Source organism: Meleagris gallopavo, chromosome 10, assembly GCF_000146605.3.
Source record: "Meleagris gallopavo isolate NT-WF06-2002-E0010 breed Aviagen turkey brand Nicholas breeding stock chromosome 10, Turkey_5.1, whole genome shotgun sequence".
Classification (NCBI taxonomy): Eukaryota; Metazoa; Chordata; class Aves; order Galliformes; family Phasianidae; genus Meleagris; species Meleagris gallopavo.
This window is the reverse complement of record NC_015020.2, coordinates 5199032-5222928: the sequence shown is the minus strand read 5'-3', so window position 1 is coordinate 5222928 and position 23897 is coordinate 5199032. Positions and strand designations below refer to the sequence as shown.

Genomic DNA, 23897 nt, shown 5'->3' with positions numbered 1-23897 from the left:
GGGGAGGGGGGGGGAGGGAGGTGTTTGGTTAGAGAATTTTGTTTGTTTACTCTAATGGTGTTTAAACCCAACTCTTAACCTGGACTTTGTCTCTAGTGTATGGGCTTAAAAGATAAGAAATGTTTTAGAGCTGCAGAGGAGAAATCAAGGCCTTGCAGTATTTTAATACTTCCTGGTATCTGTCAGAACAAAAGGGGCAGCACTCTGCCAAGGATCTTTGTGCACATAACAAGGTTAGCATCCTTTGGCTGCAACTTTGCTACCAGAGGAATACTGGATTTTATACATATATATATAAAATTAGAAGCCTATGGCAGCTTCCAGTGTCTTACAGGAATTCATGCTTGGATTCTGGCCACAACTTCATTTATTACACCTGCTGCATAAACTATTTGCTCTCTAATTTGGTAGATGTCCATCAATTTGGAACATTTAATTGAAAGAACTCAGGGTATTTGCTTCAGCATACTGCAGAAATGAAAGAGCTTAAAGAAGTTATCATCAGCTTTGAGAATCAACAGTTTGAGTTGTGTAAGAAAATAATACGCTTTGAGTGCAAGTTATTCCATGGCTTTAGGAAGATTTATCCCAAACAACCTATCTTAAAATCTGAAGAGCTACCTTCAAAATGTTCATTGTGTAAGATCTAAAAGAGGATACCAAGGGGCACTTGGGTATACCTAGCAGTAGACAACAATTTCACTAAAAGCTGATTGGTTTCTGCTGTTAAGTGTCTGACTTGTTTACAGCATATGACTCTCACAGCCACTAGGGTGTTTCAAATTCTTTGATATCTTCTGTGTGTAGCACAGCAATAAGCAAAAACCCATTGTTTCCAAATTTTGATACCTCTCATGCTCTGGAAAGAAACACTTTCTCTATGTAGCTTCCCATGTGCTCTCATCGTGGAGAGACTGTCATATCTTAAAATAAAACCATAGTGTTTGCTTGCAACAAACAAACAAGTTGAGGAAAAACAAAGAAGAACCCTTGGCGCAATCCTCTTTCAAATACTCCTTTTATAGGAAAAATGAATAACAGTAGAAACACTTAAAGATTTTAATTACAATATTTCTGCTGTCTTACGCCACTAGACACGCACGTCCATACCTCCAGGTAAGACCTCTCTGTAACCAAGCACCATTTCTTGAAAACGACATGAAAGCAAAACATGTTTGCTAGAACGTGAGCTGCTCTATTGGCTTTAATAGCATATGTCATCTGCCATAGGACCAAGCACACCAACGTAGGCATAGCCATGGAAGGGTGCCACAAACTTGCAGACTTGGCACACAAGATAGCCAGAAAGACACCTGTCCGTAGGCGTTTCCGTTTCTTTCAGAAAGGCCCACTTTGAAACATGATTCTTTACAATCAAAAGTGAAGAAGTCCTACATGTTTCAGTAGGAGTGAAAATTAGGACAAAAGATCAAGCTTTAAATTACATTGATGAGCAACAGAAGGAAAGCAATGAAGCAGCCTTTTCCAAATAAGTAAATCATGGCCACATTAACCCAAGAGCATGAGTGAACTTCCATTCAGGAACACAGTGTGGAGTTCAGAGGAAGCATGGATCCCTTAGGTACACAGGGGCAAACATCTACTGCACCGTATGAACAGTCAAAACTTTGTACAGCAGGATGTCATTTGTAGACTATGTTTCACAGAGTGCACTGTAGGAAGTGTCATGTAACGTTCTAAAATTTATTCTAGCAACACAGGGTTTGCATGCTCTACATCTTTTGAATTTAGCTTCTGGCATTGGATCTTCAGCTTTCTTTGACTAACTATACAAAAGACAACATATTTCAATCTATTTTGTATGGATAATTGTGTAATAGGTACTAGGAAAAATACAGATTAAAATACAGCTAGAACACCGAAGGACAAAAGTAGAAAAATTAAGGAGAAAAAATACAGAATGGAAAAGTAGTATATCACTCTAACAAGAAGAACAGACGAAAGAACCCTTTACTGAACAGATTTCTAATTTTACACTCACTTATCATGCAGATGCCTTCAAAATAATTTCTTTCAGTGCAGTATTTTTATGTACTACTTTGCATTTCAAGCTGCAGACTCTTAGCACAAATCTCCACTAGTATTTATTGAACATTTAAATTAACTTGGAATGTTTTTAATACCATAAATCAAGAGTTCATTCTCTGCCTATCCAGAGAAACTATCCTATGAAACCTTATCCAAGACTTTACTTTCTTTAAATATTGTATCAGTCTGTAAATACAAGTTCTTGTCATGCTTCACTCAACTAATGATCAGTTATTTAAAGTCCAATTATACACTGAGATCAGGAATATTTCCTAAGGAAAGGCATGAAGGTCAAAGAACAGATTATATATCTCCAAAACATCAGCTCTTGGATAAACTGTCTCTTAAGAGGGATGCATTAGTCTTCATTCTCATCATCCTAACAAACAAGCCATACTGTTTTTAGCAACAAGTAAACCATTCTGTTCTCTTAAACTGTAGGACAAAAGAAAACTGCAAGAAGAAATTGCACAGAAACGTCGAAAAATAGAAGAAGAGAAACTGAAACACCAGCATTTAAAGGTAAGTTGCTGGGTTTATATAATTAAAGACAGTTTTAAGTTGTTCAACTTGAATAAGAGTTTTGGAATGCAAATCTCCATGCATTTAAGTCATGCTTTTACTATCAAATTTTCAGGGCTTTCTGAAATCTTGGCAGGACTCCATTTGATTCTAATAAGCATCAAGTTTTGGTGATAAATAAATAAATAAAAATCATACTTAAAAGCTAATGTTACTCAGTCACTTTTGTGGTATAAAATGAGATCCAAACCAGAAAATTCACAGCTGAAAATTAAGCCTCACATCTCAGACTGGATATTTTCACTCCCTAATCCTACTACAGCAACCTCACTTAGTATGGAAAATGGCATAATCAGGAGGTATAATTGCACTATTTTATTTTCAGGCAGAGGGAGAAGGAAAAAAATCCTATTTTTGTTTCTAGAAATAGGCAAGATATGATATTTTAAATACACTATTATGTAGGAGGAGATAAAGTTTTTCAAGAAAGACATAGAATGCAGTATTTAGGGTGTGGCACATCTCATTGAGCATATTTAAAAACATGATCCCCTTCAAAACAGACACCTGCTCCCAGGTTTCATCTACCCTCTCTTTTCTGTCAAGCCAAGTTATGCTATGTTAGTTTACTGGGACAGGCAAGCCAATGAGAAAGGACATCATTCATAGAATTTGCACACATTAGTCACATGAGCTGTGACAACAAACCACAGAAGAGAAGGATCACTTTCCAGAATTCTGGACATTTCCATGGTCTTGTCAGATCAGAGTGTATAAGCATCTTTTTCCTTGAAAGTTACAAGACCTGCATGAAATGTGCTTTCATATTAGAGCTATAACATGGTAAAACACGCACAACCTAGTACTGCACTGAAGATGCTTTACAGCAGAAGGAAATGCTGTCAGCAGAAAAATAAAAACCTGACAGCACCACTGTGCCAGTGCTTCCACAGAGCAACCCTCTCTGACAAACACCTAAAAGTTCTATGTTGTTCAAAGAGTGTTTCTGCTATGTAATTTGTCACTCTTCCAGAAGCAGCTAAGAAAATTTGCGGGATTACATGATATGTAGTTGTGAGCAGCAGCAAACTATTCTAGGAAAATGCAAAAATAACACCAGTGTGTTACATCTGCATTTAGGGAATTTGTTTTCTTGGGTCTAACCTGAAATACACATTTTATTGATTTGATTTCAGTGGATTTGATTTCAATGGATGTTATCAGTTTCTGAGTTTCTGAGGACTACAGTACCAGCCTTGCTGCAGTTTTCACAAGGAATCAGATTTATTTTTGAGTCAGCAGAACAAAACTTCCAGTTCCAAGCAGAATTAAAACCTCACATTTCCAGGAGTACTTCTTATCACTAAAATCTATACTTTGACTCAGAGAAGATAGCTGTGCTCCCTCTGACTTGGGAGAGCGGTATTTTTTGTGATCAATAAGAATTATACTAACACCAAATTACAAGCACCTACCAGATCAGGTAAAACCACCCTATTAAAATATTTGCAACTTTCATCTGAGCCTAAAATACCATTGCCATGAAGTTGGAAAAGGCTGCCAAGGAAACCCAGAGTCAAGGCTCAAGACTGAATTCTTGAGCAGCCTCTGCTTCCTGCAGATATTCTAGGATCCAGCATTGTGAGACAATACTGTCTTGCAGGGCTAGCATGTCTGTAAATATTGCTCCTAATTGCTGCAAAATAATACTACCAAGGAGTGCCACGGTTCCCAACAAGACTATTATATCTGCAGTTTCTATCAGAACAGTTGTGTCATGCACAAAGCCAGTAGAAAATATGCATTTAACTCAGCAAGGTTCCATATGCATCCTCCATCACCAGTTGGCCCTCAGTGATAACCTCACATGAAACCTCACAGCAAAAAGACAAGGAAGAAATGTTCTAAATAATTCAGTGTGCAGGAGGCAGGTAGGGACCCCAGCTACCCCTCCAAGCAGCTATGAGAGTAACACAGACTTCTCACTAGTGCTGGGCAACGCTCTTCCTCAAAGCTGCAATAGTCAAAATCCAATTTAGTCTTCAGTCTTATCCTACAATTAACAAAGCTACATAGAGGGATAAACAGGAAAAAACAAAAACATGGTATCAGACAGCTCAAGTAATCTAAATTGCAAAGAGAAATCAGAGTTAATTAAAAGCCTTATGTGCACGCATTTTCCCTCTTATTGAAGAAGTTTCACTGAAGAGCTCTGGCTCTTCTTCCCCAAGGCAGACCTGGATTTATATTCTCAAGTTAACTGAAGGAAGGGAAAAGAGAAAGAAAGCTTGGCTTACAACCTCTAGCCTACCAATTTGAAATTTATCTCCATTAATATTTCTCTCCCCAAAAGTAACTGAACTATCAAATTACTTTCACATGCAACTGTTGATGTTGTGGAATAGCCATAAGAATCAGTGCGTACAGCCAGATTTTTCAGAATCTGAAGACAGATTACTTAGCTAGACTGTATACATACACATGCAAGACACAAGCTACTACTATACAAAAATCTCCACAGGTGCTAAACAGATCAGAACATAGATATGCGACCTCTGGATTGACCCAAGAGTAGGGATTCTAAACACATAGAAGGTCTGATGGTACGTTAACCAGATATCAACATCACAGGCTTCACATTTTCAGTCCCATCTTCACCAGATAAAATACTTAATTACCCAAGTTCTCTGTAAACCTCAGGAGATACCATTGCATCACTAACTCCCTGTAGATCTCTTCTCCCCATCCCATACAATCTCATTTACAGAAGCTTTTCATCTTTTCCCACCTCTCTCATCATTTGTGTAGCACCCATCAGCCAAGGAACCAGGTGACTTCTGACTGAAGCCTTCTGTTTTGACCCAAACATCTGCTTTACTGCTTTACTAAGTGGTGCTCTTACCTTCAGAAATATTAATCTGCTACAGGTAGCAACTGATACCCTCTGCTTTTTCACTGGATGAAAAAATGAAATTTGACAGTGTTCTTACTGAATTTAAGTCAAAGTTGAAACATGGTGTTTTTAGTTGGTTTTTTTTTTTTCAGTGGCACTTGCCCCATCACCACTTGCCTTATGCTAGATACAGCACAAAAACACATCTATGACAGCAAGACAAATAAAATAAATTTCTGACTAGCCCAGTTTTTAAAGTACAACTCTATTTTTCCTCATCAGAAAAAGGCCTTACGAGAAAAATGGCTCTTGGATGGCTTCAGTTCTCTCACTCCAAAAGAGCAGGAAGAAATGCAAAAGCAAAATCAAGAGGACCAACAGCAAACTCGTGAGCTGGAAGATGACATTTCCAGGTAGGGCAGTACCGCTGCCCCTCTATCTGAGTTAAAATGGTCCTTCCTTAAAAATCTCTCTCTTCCTTGCAAAAGATTACAGTGTCAGTAAGGGCTAAATAGAAGTGGTTTGATGAGCAGCATAAAGCAATCTGATCAATTTTCCGGTCAACTAAAATTAAGTCCACACTACATAGATTTCTGTGTTGTGAATTTTCTTAAACTGCACAATATTTTGAAGAGTATTCCTTTCGTCATGCTGTACTTGATGGTAAGCCGGCCACAAGTGTGGTTTCACTTTGAGATAGACATTATTAAATCAAAATTTCAAAATAACAGTAATTCACGTAAGAAGTTCTGTTTCAGTAGATCCTGCACAGCTTTTTGTATCTGACTTCTTCCAGAACTCAGCACTTCTGAACAGTACAAGCTGCCTAGCTTGTCTATCACTTGTCTTCTTCTTGCATATCTTCCATACAGTTGTGTTCTCACTTTAACCCCAGAAGTCTGTTGCAGTGAAGGTGGTCTTATTACCTTGATAATAATGCCACTATAAATCTCATTCCATCATGCTGCCCTCCCACACAGGGCTGAATTTGAACCACACAGGCAGTCCCACATCTCCTTCCTTTATTTACTATGGATGTAATTGTGGATGCTTTTAGACAAAGGTAGTTTTCCCAAAAACGGTAAGGCTCAATACACAAACCAGATCCAGGCACACCGACAGGTACTTTCCATTAGCAACCACTGCCAAGTGGAAACATTTCTATTGTTTTAGATTCAGAAAAGAATCATTACCCTTATTTCTTATTCTTTCAGTTCAGTGGCGCCTTCCTCCATACTCTCCCCCCACTGTCCTCCTACACATTTTGGCAAAGTTGTCACCTCCCTCTCTCTAATGCAAATTATAATTCTGGTTCTGGTTTGTCCTATAATTAAGCAGACTTCTTGCTAGAAAACATTTATCAACAGAGCTTTTCAGGTGCCTCTGCAGAATTTTTGTTGCAGCAGTAGAAAACAGACAGTGTGCTCTAGAAAACATCCCCATAGGTGGTGATTATTAAGATGCGAGATGAGTCCCCATGACAGTGCGATCACCAGGAAAAGGAGCTGTGTGGGGAAAGGCTGGCTTCAGAGTGCCAGGGAAGTTGCACAGAGCCGGCAGCTGCTCTGCACCAGCCCACTGGCAGTTCAGCGCTTCTCTGAGTACTAAGGAGGATAGGCTAGATTTTAAAAAAATCCTATGACTTTGAGTAAGAGCTGGATATTTAGCCAAACTCTCCTTTGTGCACTAATAATTTTGGTGAGGAGGGTTTGTTTTTTTGAAGTCATGAACCAGATTTGGTGTGTGGATTGCTGTGGGAAGGATATCAGCAGAATAAAATATAATCCACTCTGCTGCCAATTAATTTGATGATACCTAAGAAAATAAGCAATGCTGCTACAGTGGAGGTCTGTAAATGTTCAAAAGTTTTCCTTTTCAATGGTGTAGACTTCTGCTACATGCATCTCCTTATGAGCACTGAAGTATTTATTTCATCAGGAAAGGTACTAATCTCCAGCATTTAAGTCTAATCTGTTACCTGATAACATACTTTAGGGGCTCATTACAATGACCCAAATCATTGTAATTGAGCTGCCTCCTAGTAACATTGGCAGCAAGTCCTCCCATCCTATTTCTGGGAAGACTTGGAATGCTGGTTTGAGACTTGAAAACCATCCTATGATACTAATCAAGAGAATTCAGCAAAAAGTGCTGAAGATCATATATAGTCATATATAATGCCATTGCAACATCTCTCAGAATCCTGAGTTTCCAGCTATAGTTGAAGAGTCTTTTGATGCTTGTAATTGTTGTTTTGTCTTTAGTTTGGTACTGTTAATTTCTATTTGCACTGTTTCTAGTTTTAATCTGCACCCATATTAAGCCTTACTTTTCTGAATGCAACCATATAAGCTTTTTATAGCCCGAGTAGAATTTATCACAGTTACAAATAGAAAACAGTAATCAAACTAGAACTTCAAAACTGAAAATCTCCTTTAATTTGTAGAGGTACATTAACATCAGGCAAATTTTAGTTTCTCCGTTTTAATTCCAGATTGGAGTTGAGAAGGATAATACATTTCTGAAGTTTACCTGAATTAGAAGCTTCTAAATACTTTAGAAGGTGGCCAAAGGCATTGAAAAGAGTCTAAATGCACTTATGCTTTAAGGAAAGAAAAATAAGAGTGCCAAGCCATTCATTTGTACTTGACTGCTTGCTTAAATGACATGTATATTTTACATATGTATGTACATATGCACACACAAATGTGAGATTTCAAGGGCTGGCTGCAGACTCACTGTGAATGGGAAGGCTGCCTGCTTAGTACTGCATCACATAACCACACAAGTTACACCAAACAAGTATAAGGTGAAGTTCCTGAGCTCGTGAACCTGATATATGCCTAACCCTGTACTAGCCTAACTATAGGAATGTGTCTGATACATCCCTACTTGAATTTTTGCCAGAGACTTGATTGACATTGTCTGGAAAAAAAAAACCACCTTTTCCTTGTAGGTCAAATGCAGGGATGCCAGTTTTGTTTTGTTACTTGTTTAACTGCCTCTTATTTATAATCCTGCACTTAAGAGAAATGCATAAAGCATCTTTTCCTGCATAATCACACAACTTGGGTCAGAACAAACCTTAAAGCCCGTTTAGTTCTCATCCCCTGCTGTGGGCTGGTCCCACACCACCCACCCACCACATCAAGCTGCCCCCGGCCCCATCCAACCCAGCCTTGGGCATCTCTGAAGATGGAACATCCACAGCTACTTTGGGCAAATGAAAACATAAACAATGTTTTTGTATCTAGATGGCTGAGATTCCAACCATAAACCAGCAATGTAAATAATGATGAAAATGAAATAACTGACTTGCATAACTGTACATTAAATGTTAAATGTTTGATTGCATATGCTGGCCTTTCTCTTCCTACTATAAACACTGTTTGTTTATTTTTCTACGAAAACTTAATGAAACTTCTGAATGTTTCATATTATTTTTAGATTGATTGTTTCTCCATGGTTAACTAAATATTTCCACAACCGCTGCTGTTAATATCAGTATCACCAACTAACTTGTCTTCCCTACAAGCTTCTCCTGGCAAGCTCGCCCACTCTGCTTCCTCCTTGAAATGACTCCTACCTCTAGAAATAGCTCAGATTTATTTGGAGTGAAATGCATCAGACAACTGATGAACATAAAATGGAAAAAAATAACCGAAAACATAACAGAAAATGACATTCTTCACTTTTACAATAAGAAACCTCCCAGGTACAACAAAGTGCTACGTAGCAAGCACTTCCTTCTGTCATGAATGTGTTTTGCAGTACAGCAAACAGAAAATAATTAGTGTTAATTGTCACCAGAAAAAAGTGCACAAAACAACAGCCAAGACAGAGCACAAGAAAAATCTGCATCCTGGAAATGAGAATCAGTGCAGAAATGCACTAATTCCTGACCATGGAGTTAACAATGGGGAAACAGTACTTAAACAATCAGCAGTGGAAAAGAAGTTTATACGACTGTTGCTGAAGTTATAAGAACAGTTTAGATGTTTCTTTTCCTAGCAAGGCCTTTAAACATTTTCAATATTGTTATATTTATTCCCATTACTAAGTAATCTGTATGCCTTAGAGACTTTGACGGCTTTTATCCTCATGCTATACAAAGAAGTTCAGCAAGAATATTTGATTTTAAATATGAAGAATGAAGAGAGAACATACCTTGAGTCACATGAAAACTTCTCTCAGAGCTAGGAGGTTAAGCAGGTTTATTCCTATGAAATATATACACCTATGAATTATACTTTTACCAGTGTTCAATAGTTGTCTGGCATCGGCCTCTACAGAAGCATCTACGCTGTCTTTCCAGGTACCATGCCTTGTTGTTCAGACATACCCAACTCAGTTTCAAACCAGTCAGAGACACAAAAAGCTAATAATATCAAGTCCAAGTCAAGTGAACAGAGTCCAGTAAAAATCACAAAACATAACTGCACCACACTTGCACAATACTTTTGTTGTACCATAGATAGCACTCAAGCTAGCAGAAGCCTGCCTGACTTCACACACATTAAATGAAGTCACATCTCTGAACAAAGTCAGAAATTGCTATACTGTTCATGTATGTACTTGTCAAGCAGTAAAAACAAGATATATTGAGAAGCTCAATGGAATTCTTTCTACCACACCTTTGATTATTAAGTTTCACTGTTGCTTCAGGTAGATCCTGACCACTCTGAAAATTATTCTGTTTTCCAATTTCAATGTAAAAAAAAAAAAAGACTTTGAAGATTTTTTCCCACTACCCATATAACAGCCTGTTTCTCTCTTCTGAGAGAATTGCTTGCAGTTGCAGGCATGTTATTCCCAATTGAGGCACTTCTGTCACCTTCCTAAACAGGCCCCTGTTTTGAAATAATCTTTGCTTGAATGTCAAATAATGTTAGCATTTATGTACTAATCAGTTAGGATTTGGGCATTTCAAGATAAAAGGGAAGGTTCCATTCTTTGTATTGACAATAAAACAGAGTATAGACGGGTGGCCTGTGTCACCTTACAGAGGAGTAGCCCAGCACTCTGGTTGCAGACAGAAACAGCACTCATACCATCTCTTCCTCTCACCATCTTTATATGATAGAGCTTACAGTCTGCCATGTGTGCATGGCTTGTGTCAGGGAACACAGTGAATGAAGAATCAATCCCATTTTATCACTTGATTTTCAGCAAAGAGCATTCATTCTTGACAGAATTAGTCACTAAACAGCATGCTTAGAAATGTACAAACAGCATCTTGTAACTAAGGACTACTCAACTAGTTTGAACGTGATACCTGAAGGCAGGCTAGTGGTAGGTAGACTCCAGAGCTGTTATAAGCACTTGACTCACCTCAAAACATGTAAGGACTTGCTAACCTGCGTTTTCTCCTTGGTCTGGTATCCTGCTATCTGCATTTCATCCGTACACCCTTTTTTCTTCTAGGGTGGCAGTGGTGTCAACTGCAACAGATAAGCTGGTAGCCTGCAGTGGTCAAGTAAACTCTGTAGTATTTCTTAATTCAGCTACTGATTTGGCAGAGGAACCTCCAATTTAGAAACTCAACTTCTAAAGCTCCTTGCTTAACCCAGCTCTGTATTACTTTACTTTCCCCTCTAAAATAACTTACCTTCATCAAAAAGGAGAAACATCCAAAAGATTGATTTCATACAGTAACTACATCATACTTCATTCATCTGCAAGATGCAGCAGCTCCTTCAAAAGATTTAATTTAAATAATAACCAGTGCAGCTGCTAGAACCTTTCAAAACACAAACTGTGATTAACTACAAAAAAAAAATACTCTGAATCGATGTTTTTAGGAAGTTTCTAAAGACATAAATGCTGGAAAGAGATTTAAGTCTAACTTTTCCGCTGTACGAAGTCAAAAGGACTTTGATTTCTTTGAATTAGCATGCATGCAAACAATATCCTCTGAAAATGAACCAAAAAGTTATTTACATCTTAATACTGGTAGCATGTATAAAAGAGACAAGTTGTCATTGCAATTCTCCATATGGAGAGAGAGGTATTATTCTTCCTTAGCCCCACTGAGCGGTGAATCAGTCTTTATTCTCTTCCCTCAGTATATCTTTCCAGGATTTTTCTTCCACCTGTGTCTGGCAGCAGTTAGAGTCCAGACTACAGCAAAAGTTAATGATCCTTCAGTTCATTATGCTTCTGAACTTTTAATAAACCATTTTGGCATTATAATATTGCAATCAAGTATCTTGTAAAAATACATTTCAAAATATTAGATACTACTTTATAAGTGCAGAAACATAGTACATTCATTGCCTTAGTTTCTTCCATAGTGTTGCAAGGGTATTTTGTTTTGTTTTGTTTTGTTTTTTTCATAATTTCATCTTGAATATGCTATTGTTCACATCACAGTTTTAAGGTCTGAAATACCATTTTTGTGTTTCAAAAAAAAGATATTCTCACTGGCAGCTAAAAAAAATCTATTGGCACAGCTTCATAATTTTGAGTTTAAAAAGGCAAGAATCACAATGTTATTTGAACACCTCAAATAATCTTAGAGAAGTTAAATAATATTTCTCTGCTGGCTTGCATGTAACTATTGTGTCTGCTTACTGCTATAAAAAGAGGACAGATTTCTTTTACTGATGTTGACTTCGGTAAGAATCAAAGAAGTCAAAACATAATGCTTTCTTTTTCTAGCATTTTGGGATACAGTCTATCATATATTTTTAACTTCAGATACGATCATCTTATGATTAATCGTAGCATCTGTGATGTCATTTCCAGTTGCCTTAAGCCTACACTCACCCACTTCTGACAGATTCAAAAACAATGAGGGAATTGTTTCAGTCAAATACAGAACATTCTGAAATTTGCTTTTGTTTTTTTTCTACTTAAGTTAAAAAAAAAATTTCCAAAAAAAGATAGTGATGAATGAGGATACTGAAGCTATACAACAGGAGATCTAGTTCAAGTTCCAGCTCAGAGCTGAATTAGGCATTTGATTCTGGATGGAGAAGCAACTTCCATGATTACCAGGCTACAACACAAGCTTCTATCTAAATCTCAACAAACATATGCCTCTGCAGAATGAACGTCTTAACTACAAAAATGAAAAAACAGGTTAAGGGACACCTACCTAATGTAATTGCCTTAGTCACATCAGAGAAAAGAACTTGACCAAGATATTTTACCTTAGAGGTGTGCTTGAATAGGCATAGATTTCTCCTTCTCAAATTTACAGAGACAAGATATTTTGTCCCAGACCTTCCTGACTAGAAGTGTTTCATCAAGCATCTCAGTGCTAAGAAAATGAAAATGTTAGTTAGTAAGAGATACCTTAAAAATTTTACTTAGTGTACAAGAAACAGTATAGCATAGCGTAAGCATATAACAAAATGAGGAGAGAAAGAAAGGAGCTGTAGCCCCTGTTAAATAATATACAGGTCAGTGGCCCAAAAGAAATTGTCTGCTGAGGTTTAATCTTTTACATAATGAGAGTTTTTAAAGAAAATAACTCCTGAGCCATGTGTTGACTGACAAGATACTTCTGATTTGTAGTACTAAATGTGACTGATGAACCAAGTCCTGAACATCATGCTGTTCTAGAGAACTTGGAGTTAGTGTATTTGATATTAAGTTATAGGCTTGTAGTCTTTGTAAAACACAGTCACACTGACAAGACTTAGCTGCAGTCAGAAAACAAATGAACCATTAAAAGTTGTTTCTTAATGCAGAAAATGTCACATAAATGCACATTTAGAAAGTGGTTATGAACACCTGATGCGATATGTCAATGCCTATATGAAATACCCGATTTCTCATGCAAATGCATTTGTAATGCTTGTGTGGATATTACTTGAGCAGACACTGCAGACATGAACCTTCCAGGCTGCTTGTCCTTGATAAATTAATCCATTGCAGCTTACATTACTACTATTTTGCTGAAAATGAATGCTTTCCAGAGACATAATTCGAGCACTTTGCCAGAGAATCACATACACAAAAAGTTGATCAACAGTTAGAAAGCACCTGCGTGGTTGCAAATGTTTTAGCTCATAAACCTGAAGTGAAACTCTTAAAGCTAAGTGATTTTAAGCTTTTTAGACTAGACAAAAGCCTGTGTTGCTGTGAGAAATGCTGCAATAACTCTCTCAATCTCCCTCCCTCCAGCTGCATGTCAGTATTATCTTGCATTTCTTCATCTCCAGAATCAAGCTTAAGCTTTTCATCAGGCACTGTTACATTCATTTTCTGAAATCCCAGAAATGACATTCACATATGCAAAACCGTAGAGACTTACCTTGCTGACTTTGAACCTATCTTCAGAGAAAGCCCTTTACCACTCTGGGTTACTGAGTTTTCATACTAGAAAGTTAGTTAAGTGCTGTTTTACCTAATTTAGTTCTACTAAGAGTACTTGCAGATGGTTGTTTTTTTTTAATCAAACAAAGCCTTGCTATATCAGCATAATACCCATTTTCTCTCTCAGAAATATGGATGCCACGTTATTTCAATGGATAAAGGTGGTTCTGGTGGAATTGCAGCTTCTATATTGCCTACAACATTCCTTTGCATGATCCTCCTGAATTCAGTTTAATTTGTATACTAAAACATCACTAGAGGTGATCTACTATAACTCTTTAGCTCTTGTCTACATTTACAATTAAACAATTTCTATTTTTTGATGCAAGCACACATGCAGAATGAAGAAACAAAGTCATAACCCTAGTGTCAGTAACTAGATTTGTTTCCTATATCATAATTACGTGGGAGAGAATCAAATTCCTTGAGACAATGGAGAGAGAAAATTTGCTTAAAATGAGGAAATCCTGTGAGGGTGTATATATTCCTTACTTATTCCCAAATGAAAAATACATAATTTCGGCTGCTGCTTTCAGAAGCAGCTCAGAAGGAGCTCAGAAGGGGTTCTGAGCTCTGGGCTCAGAAGGAATCTGTAACACTTTTTTTTTTTTTTTGAGAGAGAGAGAGAATACCATCTCTGTTTTTTCTAAGGCATGTGAAATTCTAAGCTGATTCCATATCAGAGTGAGATTTACAGCTAGCCTTCCTAATGTCTGCATTCAACATTAACTGAATCTGCGATATTGCTCTCTACCTGGTATTAAATCAAATTGAATTGCAATTGCAGACTGGAGAAGGAAATAGAGGCCCTTGAAAAAGAGGAAATTAAAATCTCAGCTAAGGAAGAAGCTATTTTAATGAAACTTAAATCAGTTGAGAAAACAACAGAAGACATAATCAAGGTAAGTACCGAATTTACTCAAGACATAGAATGCACTAGACATTCATCATCATAATTAAGGAAACAAGAACTAGCTAGATCACGAGTGGTCATGAAATTTTTTCTGAAGCAGCAGTAGTTCAAACACAAAGAAGGGCTAAGAAATTATACTGTTCAAGTGCCCATGTTTCCATTTGCACTTTGGGACAAGGGGTGGAGGTCAGAAAGCAATTCATATTACTCATTCATAGCACATAACAAGAAAATAGCACTGCCACCAATCAGCCACATCACACCACAGCAAAAGATAGTCATAGTGATGCAGAGATCAACTTACACTCCTTCAGGCAATGTGACCGGTTAAACCTCATCGTGCTTTCCCCTCAGAGAGGGGAGAGTGAAACACTACCTAACATTATCATTCACTTTCGTCTAAAGGTCATTTTGATATTTCAAAATCTCAAAAAAACAAGTACTGATGAAACTCAGCTTCATTTCTCCAGTTCTTCTTAACAATACACACATGCACTTTAAAAATAAGATGAGAGTTACATAACTGGAACATCAACTTGTAGCCTTTGAGAATCACTGAAGACAAGCAGCTCAGGCCACAGTGTGTGGCTGTCTCACTGGTTAACTTTCTAATGCCCTATCTTACTTTGTGTGACTTGAGATCATATTGGGAAAGATGACAAAAAAATTCTTTCCCACATGCCATGCTCCAGCTGAGCAGATTCCATCCTTAGGTACCTCTCATCATGAAGTCGTGTATAACTAGGCAGTGTTTTTCTTTACCTCACAGTTTTGAAGTTGACTAATCCATATTTATCATCAATGGTTCTCTTCCCTAGTCTGTGAAGACCGAAAAAGCAGGATTTGAAGGAGGTACGTTTACTCAAAAAACAACTCAAAAAAAGATTCTTATAGAAACCAGTAAAAAATGAATTAATAGTGGATCTCATTGTGGATCTTCTTTATTCAGTGGCAGCAGACTACATATATGCCAACATACCCGACCTTCCCAAGCATTTCAGACCCTCTGCACTGAGAAGGGCAGGGCATGCTACCACCGATGACGAAGAAAAGAGAAAAGGTACTGCTCAGCACTAACTGCAGCGTTTGCAAAAGCTTCCTAAACCTTGATTGTAATGACCTTAAGGAAAGAATAAGTTTTAAAGTATCAATACAGGGCAATGCTCTTCTCAATGAAGCCATATTATGTTATCAGTGATGTTATCAAAACTGAGAGGTGGGATGCTGGTGCACAGCTTGCACCTTTGAAACTGAGACCAAATGTTTTCAACACTGACACTTCCCTCTGGTAACTCATTCCTCTACCTATCATAACTTTTAGTTTCCCCTTTCACGATTTATAACCCATGGGGTAGCCAGTATCAAGTTATTATTTCTTATCAATTAGAACACTTCATAACCCCTTTGAGTGCCCAAAACTAATGTCGCATGTCAAGGTTTTTCAATTGCTATTGCCAACTACACCACTAGAAGCCAAGGTTAAATCTGGCTTTCTCAGTCAATCACATCACAAATACTGCCATCTAAGCAACTTATTTTTCCTCAAGAAGTAGATCCAACAAGAAATATTTTCTCCAGTTCAAGTTTTGACAGGATAGAAGAGGGGGATTCAGAATGAGAACCTAGTATATTGGTTACAGATGTTACACTTTTATATGTTTTCCAATTCAGTCTGACATTTATTCTCCATCAGTCAGAACTCTACTGTAACATCTCCCAGCTGCTTCATTATCAGATTAAGTACTTGTTTCTTTCAACAGCATTGTTTGCAATGGAAATGAAAGTTGAAAAAGACATGAAGACAGGTGAAAGCACAGTGTTGTCAACGATACCTCTTCCCTCAAATGAGTTTAAAGAGACAGGAATTAAAGTCTACGATGATGGTAGGAAGTCAGTATACGCAGTGTCCTCAAATGGCAGCACAACGCAAAATAGGATGGATGAACTTGCTCCTGTTGAAGTGGAAGACCTTTTAAGGCAGGCAAATGAAAAAAATTCCCAGTCTCCCACAGAGTATCATGAGCCTGTGTTCGCAAACAAGTTTTGCAGGCCAGTTACTCCTCAGAAAGACAAATTAATCCCTGGACTGAAAATGGAAGACCCACACAAAAGAGAGATAAATGGACTCAGCAGTCAGACAGAATTTTCCCCTGTGACAGAATCCTTTATACAGCAACCTAAAGAGAATGGGCTTAATCTTCAAAAGATAACACCAAAGTCTCCCTCTCCAATACTTTTGGATCCAGAGAAGAAAGTACGTGTTAATCCTGAGAACAAGATGCTAGATAATGAGAAAAGTGCTACTCATGAGGAATTAAAAACTTATCAGAATACAACAGAAAGACATGATGGAACAAGGCTTTTAAGTTCCTGTCATCCTAATGAAGCACCCCCTGCACCTCAAGATGAGGAAGATGTTCATTACCGCATGGTCCAAGCTGTGCCATGTTATGTGGATGATTCAGAACCAGTTACAATGATTTTCATGGGTTATCAGCGCATTGATGAAGATGACACAGAAGCAGACCAGAAGTTGACAAGATACGATGGGGTTATCCGTGCAGAATTGGTTATCATTGATGATGACGATGATGACAGCAAATCTGAAAAACCATCATATCATCCTGTTGGCCATTACAGTCAGGTTTACCAGCCACCAAGCAGGAAAACAACCGAAGTCACACAGACAAACGCCGTGAGCAGCCTAGGCACAAACATGAACAATGCACCCCACAAAAATTCCATCTCCCTACAAGAACAAGAGGAACGCTTAAGCTCACCTACAGACCGTGTTCATCTTCAGAGCCAAGTGTCTGGAGATGGTACTGAAGATCCTTCACTAACAGGTAACAGAAAAAGAAAAGCATGCCGCTGCTGTTCACTTATGTAGCAAAGTGACACTGTTCTATCTGTTAACAGACACTTCACTTCAGTACTTCATGTAACGGACCAATACACAATTGTTAATCATTTCTTTGCTCTTTTGTTAACAAATTCTAATCTGCATTTTAGTACTGCTCAGTTTCATCTTCAGCAATGCACTAGTTATCATATCAAATTTTGAGGAGTGATAACTACCACCAATATCAGAAAAGAATTTGTGATTTTCAGAGATTAGAAGTGGTCCTACTTAAAGTTACAATTAAAGGATTCATTAATACTACCTCAGTTAGAAGGATAGTTTTCATTTCTACTAGATAACTAACAGCACTGCTTCTTAACACTGTTTTTACTGCAAATTTTTTGTGCCTATCTGCATTCTGTGTATTTCCCACAATCTAAATTGCATGTTAAATCAGAAAGACTGTTTAATAACAAGCCATACTTTGCATTTTTTCTGAAATCAACATTTCCAGCCTTGCCTTAACAATACCTATGCAAGTTTTAACTTTCTTTGTTGACTTTAACTTAATCTTTATAGGTTCTGAGAAATGATGAAAGTTTACCTCCCTACATTTGGTTAGTCAACAGTATTATTTCTTAACACACTTTTATTATCTATTCACATTAAGATGTCTGTTTCTTACTACTAAGTTTTATAATAAAAGGCTGAAAGAATAATAGCAAGAAAGATTGAAAGAACAATAGCATGTTTATGCTGCATTTTAAAGCATATAATTAAACTGCATTTAAGAGTATTTACAGATCAGAAGATTGCAGAAAGATATATTTCACACTAAAAAAAAAAAAAATGCTGTAGTTGAAATACAGGGATCCCAGAGGTTCTGATTCTATATTCTCTTCCTCTGTTCTCTTCATGTGTATATTCTCAGTAATTTTTCAATTTAGAAGCAAAAGTACAAGGCCCTGCCTAGAAGCCTGCCTAGTAGTAGCAAACTAGTGCTCATTTACAATAAAAGCAAAGCCAAAAATCAGGTGGGCATTGGATATCAAAGGAATTTCAAGTATTTGTGCAACTGTCTGCATTGATAGGGAAAAAGCTGTTAATCAGTGCTCTCAAATTAGGAGCATCAACAATGTCATGCACAATACAGCTTTAAATACTCCAGTAGTGCTGCCCAGCACTTCTAATCAATCAGGACACTGCATTTTTCTATCACTCAGAAGGACCTTTGCTTCCCTCAAGTACCAATTCTGCTATCTGTGCACTTCCCCAAGTCCCCTAGAAGCAAAAGCTGTTGCCAGCAGTCCTGTACCAGCAGCTGAAAGCAACAGTGGCCAGCCACAGGCAAGATACGCCTTTCCACCAACTGCTTCTGCCCATTATTCTTGGGAGTCCATCTCTTAATTACCCCCCATTGCGTATCTATAGACAGAATAGAGAATCAACGCCCACCATCCAGAAGCTGGTTGCTAGCAAAACAATTCATCCTACAGCCTCCTCTGTGGAACACACCCTGGGAAAGAGGTTTCCAAGAAGTAACCACAAACCAGTACTGCAATGCAATGGAAAGCACAACAATGCCAGCAGAGCAACAAAGTCCTAGGCTGCAGCAAGGGAGGACTTGCTCAAATGCAACAGCCCTGGGCACAGAAACAAAGAAAAAAAGCTTTCAGAAAGCCTCAGGTAGGCAGGGATCTCCAGTGAAATAACCTTACCTCCATTACCAGCCCTTACATGAGGTCTGGAAGGGGTGGATCCTGGTCACTCAGGGTCATTGCATGCACCTGAGCTTCCCTGGGATGGCCCTACCTTCCACCAGATGCTCAATCACTTGTGACTTAGCATTTCTGCTACAAGTACCATTCAGACAAAATGAGAAGTTAGCTGAGCACCACTGCCTGTAAGATTCTTTGCCTATTTTTATCTCCCAGAAAAAAAACTTTTGAAGCTTCATTTTTCCCTTCCACTCAGTCTCTGAACAGTCTTTTTTGGAAATTTGTGGAAAACTAGTGCTGACTTTAGAGGAAGAGGTAAACCTAGCAAAAATATTTGGAAACTTCTATCAATTCCTGTTGTTCTTACCCACTTATTTACAAGTACTACGCCAAAGAGAATACAACAATTTATGAAAAATCCTGGTTCGAATTAATAGTAATTAAGGCAATGACATCAAAGCAAAAAAACACCCCAGTATTCAGCACTGCCTCCAGCTGAGTGCCTTGAAGTGCCCACTGGCCTATGGAACTAAGTCATATTCCCCTTTGCCCCTCCCACCTATTTATCATCACTTCTCATCAGGGCATTTTGATCTGTGGAAAAAGCCAGGAAATGACTCAATTTTTCCTAAGCAGTCCCATAATCCTATTGCTACTTCTAAAAATGAAACAAAACCAGGAAAGCCTCTTACTTTTAGAACAATGTATGACAAAGCATTGTTTCTTAAGAGAAATAAACTGTTTTCAAACCACTCACTGATGCTTCAGCCTACCAGGTTCACCCTGAACACCACCAGTGAAGAGGAGGTAAATAAGATGATTTTTGGCCCCTCATCCTTCATTCCTAAAACAGCAAGCCATTGAACAAAAGTAATCCTCTCCAAAAATCTGAAAGGAAAGCTTTGGGAAGCAATTGTAGCATTTTAATATTGAATAGACACTGAAGGCTCTCAGAAGGAATGGAAAGCAAGAAAGGACAGGATAGGGAAGATTCCCTTATCTGGCAATCCTGCTTTGGAAAAGAAATGAACCTTCAGAGGAAGTTACTGAAAAGCTAGAGCTAGTGAGGGCAAAGGACAACTAGGAAGTAGAGAACATGTTCCATGTACCGGTCTAGACAGAGAAATTATGGGATCAAATAAGGAGTTTTCAGCATGGCCCCAAGGTGGCAGACAAGTAGGACACTCTTTCATATGGTAGCAATTTTCATTTCCCTATAAGCTTGGTACACACTTTCAGAAATACCAAAGAGAGAAGGATGGACGTGCTATAATTATCTTGTTAGCATTTCGTTTTATTAGAATGTATTTTCTTTGTATTTAAGTAATGCAAATATTTTGAAGATTAAATATTCACTAGGGAAAATAAAAGCCTTTGTGATGGAACAAAAGCTAGCATAATGGGTTAACTGGAAGAAAAAAAACTGAAGCTGAATAGGCAGGAAAGCTCTCAGACAGTATACAACATTGTCTCATGTGAAGTGAAAGTGCAAGGCTTTTGGCAGGTATCTGGTTACATAAGCTAGCTTTATCACTGGAAGTTATGCAGCCTTGAAAAACTGTGCAACTGCTCCATTTGTGCTAAGAACTATGCAAGAAAACTTTTTAATAAAGAAAGAGTCTGTACACCACTTTCTTTTGTAGTGCTCTAGAAGAAGGCAAGACAATCAATAGTCCAGGGGCACATTTTTAAATGACATATCAGTCAAATTTTTCTCTCAAACCAACAATCAAGATTCAAACTCTCTTGAATTCTTTGGTCTGCAGACAGTACTCAGTTCTGTAAGAGCCAAGCTTAACCTCTCCGGCCCCATGACATAAGCTTACACACAGGTGTTTGTTGTTGCAAGTCACAGAAGCTTCAGTGATAAAAACAAAATTTGAGCTGGACATTTGTTGACCTACATAAATCAAGTAAACAGCTGCTTTGACCTCCTTGTGTCCCAGTACACAGAATGTAGGGAAGAGGTGCTATTTTGGGGGACTCTTCAAACTACCAGGTCAGAGGGCTGAAGATTATTGCCACTGCATTCTCAGATCAACAACTTTGTGGGGGAGGCTCTTGCGTATCAAACAAAAGCATTATATTGCTGTTCTAAAAATAACCTTAACATTTCATCATCTGCCCTGCACTGTCGCTTTCGAACTAACCTACCTTATATCCAGCTACAGACTATAGCCATACTGATGTTTATACGGATAAATTACTCTGTCAGATTTAATTCAGGAATATGACTATCTGCCACCCTGACTCACTGTGCCAGGAAGAGGAAAGTTCTGTGAATATCAACATAAAAGAAAAAGGTTTCCAAGCAGTTACAGCTCCTGCTGAGGAGTTTAGTTTAAACAAAGGGTTTGTTTAATTATTCATGCATCCTTTTAATCTGCCAGCATCTTGTAAAGGACAATACCATCTGTCTGCAATGTGTTAGTGAAGGTAGCAAACAAAACAGGAGAGCTGTGCTAATTTTCAAGTAGCAATAATGGGATATTTTTTTCTTAAATATGTGCTCACTGCCATAAAGTATCCAGAACTAATGCCTTCTACTAATTTCTTTCTGTAACACTAAAACAATGCTTATTCTGCTGGATTCACCATTGGAGGTATGTGTATTCTTCATTATTCTAAATACAGTGATTTAGTACCAGAAATAGAAAGTTTGACTTAAAATAACAGTGGCTTTGTTTTCTTTTTTTCAGCTCTGAGGATGAGAATGGCAAAGCTGGGGAAAAAGGTGATTTAACAGCTGTATGACATGGAAATAGAAATACTCAAAGCAGTGCAAAGCTAAGGAATTTCTTCAATATACATTTTGGATCTTAGTGCCTAGTGTTTTGCTCCTGTTTTATACATCTGGGTTATTTTGCACTTTGCATAACCTGATGGACTCTAACAGACTGTTAGTTTTGACCAACTGTGCCACGTAGACATAAATGAAATCTTGAATTTTTAAAGGTAATAGAAAGTTACCCAAGATCATAAATGCAGTGTATATCCAAGCGGGAACATAACCTATCTCCACAGTCAGAAATACATTGTTGCTACACACATAGCAGATAAAACCCTCCTCCAGGGAATTTCACAGGATGCTGTTCCTTTTAAAGCATACTGGTCTGATGTTTGATTGAAAATGATGTGTTCCAACCTTAGTTTTTAACTAATGTTTAAAAAAAAAAAAAGTATGAGGGATAGAAGCCAGAAAAAGTGTCTATATAAAAGCTGATTTCCAAGCTTAGTATCTTGTCCAAAATTTGAAGCATTCCTTTTTAAGAATAAAACAATATAAAAATAGCAAAGCCTACATTTAAGTATTTAGCCATGTTTCTAGAGCACCACAGCCCACCCATCCTTCTCCTTCATATAGGACAGTAGAGCAATCCTAAAATCCTGTTCTCTTCCCCACATCACATGCATGTTTCCTGCTCATACCTCACAGACCCCATGCATAACGCTATAAACAGCCTGACCTCCCAGGCATGGCTTCACCCCCTAGCTCACTACGCTAAGTGTTACTTTTCCAGAAAGCTGGTTGCCAGACAGGCAGTGCTTGTCAGTCACTAACTTACTGCTTAGTCCACAGGTTTCATCAGCCAGGGAAGCTAAAATTAGTGCAGATCTCCCATCAGAAACCAACTTGTCAATGGCTTGTCCTGCAGCTGCAACAGGTCTGTTCTGGGGGCAGCTGCTGCTGGGTATGGGTCCCACCATGCAACATGGTCATTCTTTCCACAATGGAGGAAAACTACAGAACTTAGAGCAGCCATAAGATATAATGACACATAGGAAAGTCACATGCTAGTTATTTTTCTAATACCAGGTTCTTGGGAAAAAAGTGCCTCATCACTCTACATCCTTCTATTCAAATCAGTCTGATAGCATTACTTTTGGTAAGTCTTAGGCTGGTTTGAATTGCTAAGTGGATAAAGGTCCCTAATCTACCAAATAACAGAAATATCTACCAAATAACAGAAATATCTACCAAATAACAGAAATATCTACCAAATAACAGAAATATCTACCAAATAACAGAAATATCTACCAAATAACAGAAATATCTCCTTCGCTTGCCTTCCTTGTTTCAAAGCAGGAAACTGAAGCTGCTACCTCATACTGAGGCACAACAGTAGTAATCAGCTGACTTATAGCCTCTAAGTAGGTGGTGGTCCCAGTCTGAAGTAGACAGCGAGCAGACAATCTCAGATTTTAGGAACTGTGAAAGATGGTTACCTGGAGATGGAAATAGTAGATGAATAAACAATTACATTTTCTCTACATCTAGCCTGTCCTTATTTGTTGTAGAAATTTTTTCTTTCCTCTTTCTTTGAAGACATTTGTTTTCCCATTACTGCTTAGTTCTGACAGTTACACTCAGTGATTTGCTTTTGTTTTAAGATGCATCTTAGAGGTTCTCAATGGGATACCATTTGGACAGCAGGAAAAAGTGACACAGGTAGCTTTTATAACAGAAGCAGACTGATTTGGGCGCTCATTCTGCATTCCCCAGTAATATCCTTAAACAAACACAATACAGAAATGGTTTAAAAGGAAGGAAACTGAGAAGATATCAGAACTGTGACTATTAAGTAAACTGTCAGGTAAAATTCAGTTCCAAAAAACAGGAAGAAGTGTAAAAAC

At 38.0% G+C, this 23897-nt stretch overlaps 1 protein-coding gene across 2 annotated transcripts; it reads left to right on the top strand.

Moving 5' to 3' along the window:
• Positions 1-2471: 2471 nt before the first annotated feature.
• PALMD (palmdelphin) lies at positions 2472-23536 on the top strand. Of its 2 annotated transcripts, XM_019618495.2 has the most exons (7): positions 2472-2571; positions 5747-5877; positions 14577-14691; positions 15521-15554; positions 15652-15762; positions 16463-17548; positions 21962-23536. In XM_019618495.2, the coding sequence occupies exons 2-7, from the start codon at positions 5816-5818 to the stop codon at positions 22003-22005; spliced, it is 1452 nt and encodes a 483-aa protein (XP_019474040.1). In that variant the 5' UTR covers positions 2472-2571; positions 5747-5815; the 3' UTR covers positions 22006-23536. The 2 variants fall into 2 exon arrangements, with proteins under 2 accessions (XP_019474040.1, XP_019474041.1); XM_019618496.2 differs by lacking the exon at positions 5747-5877 and having other exon boundaries at positions 2490-2571.
• The last annotated feature ends 361 nt before the right edge of the window (positions 23537-23897 follow it).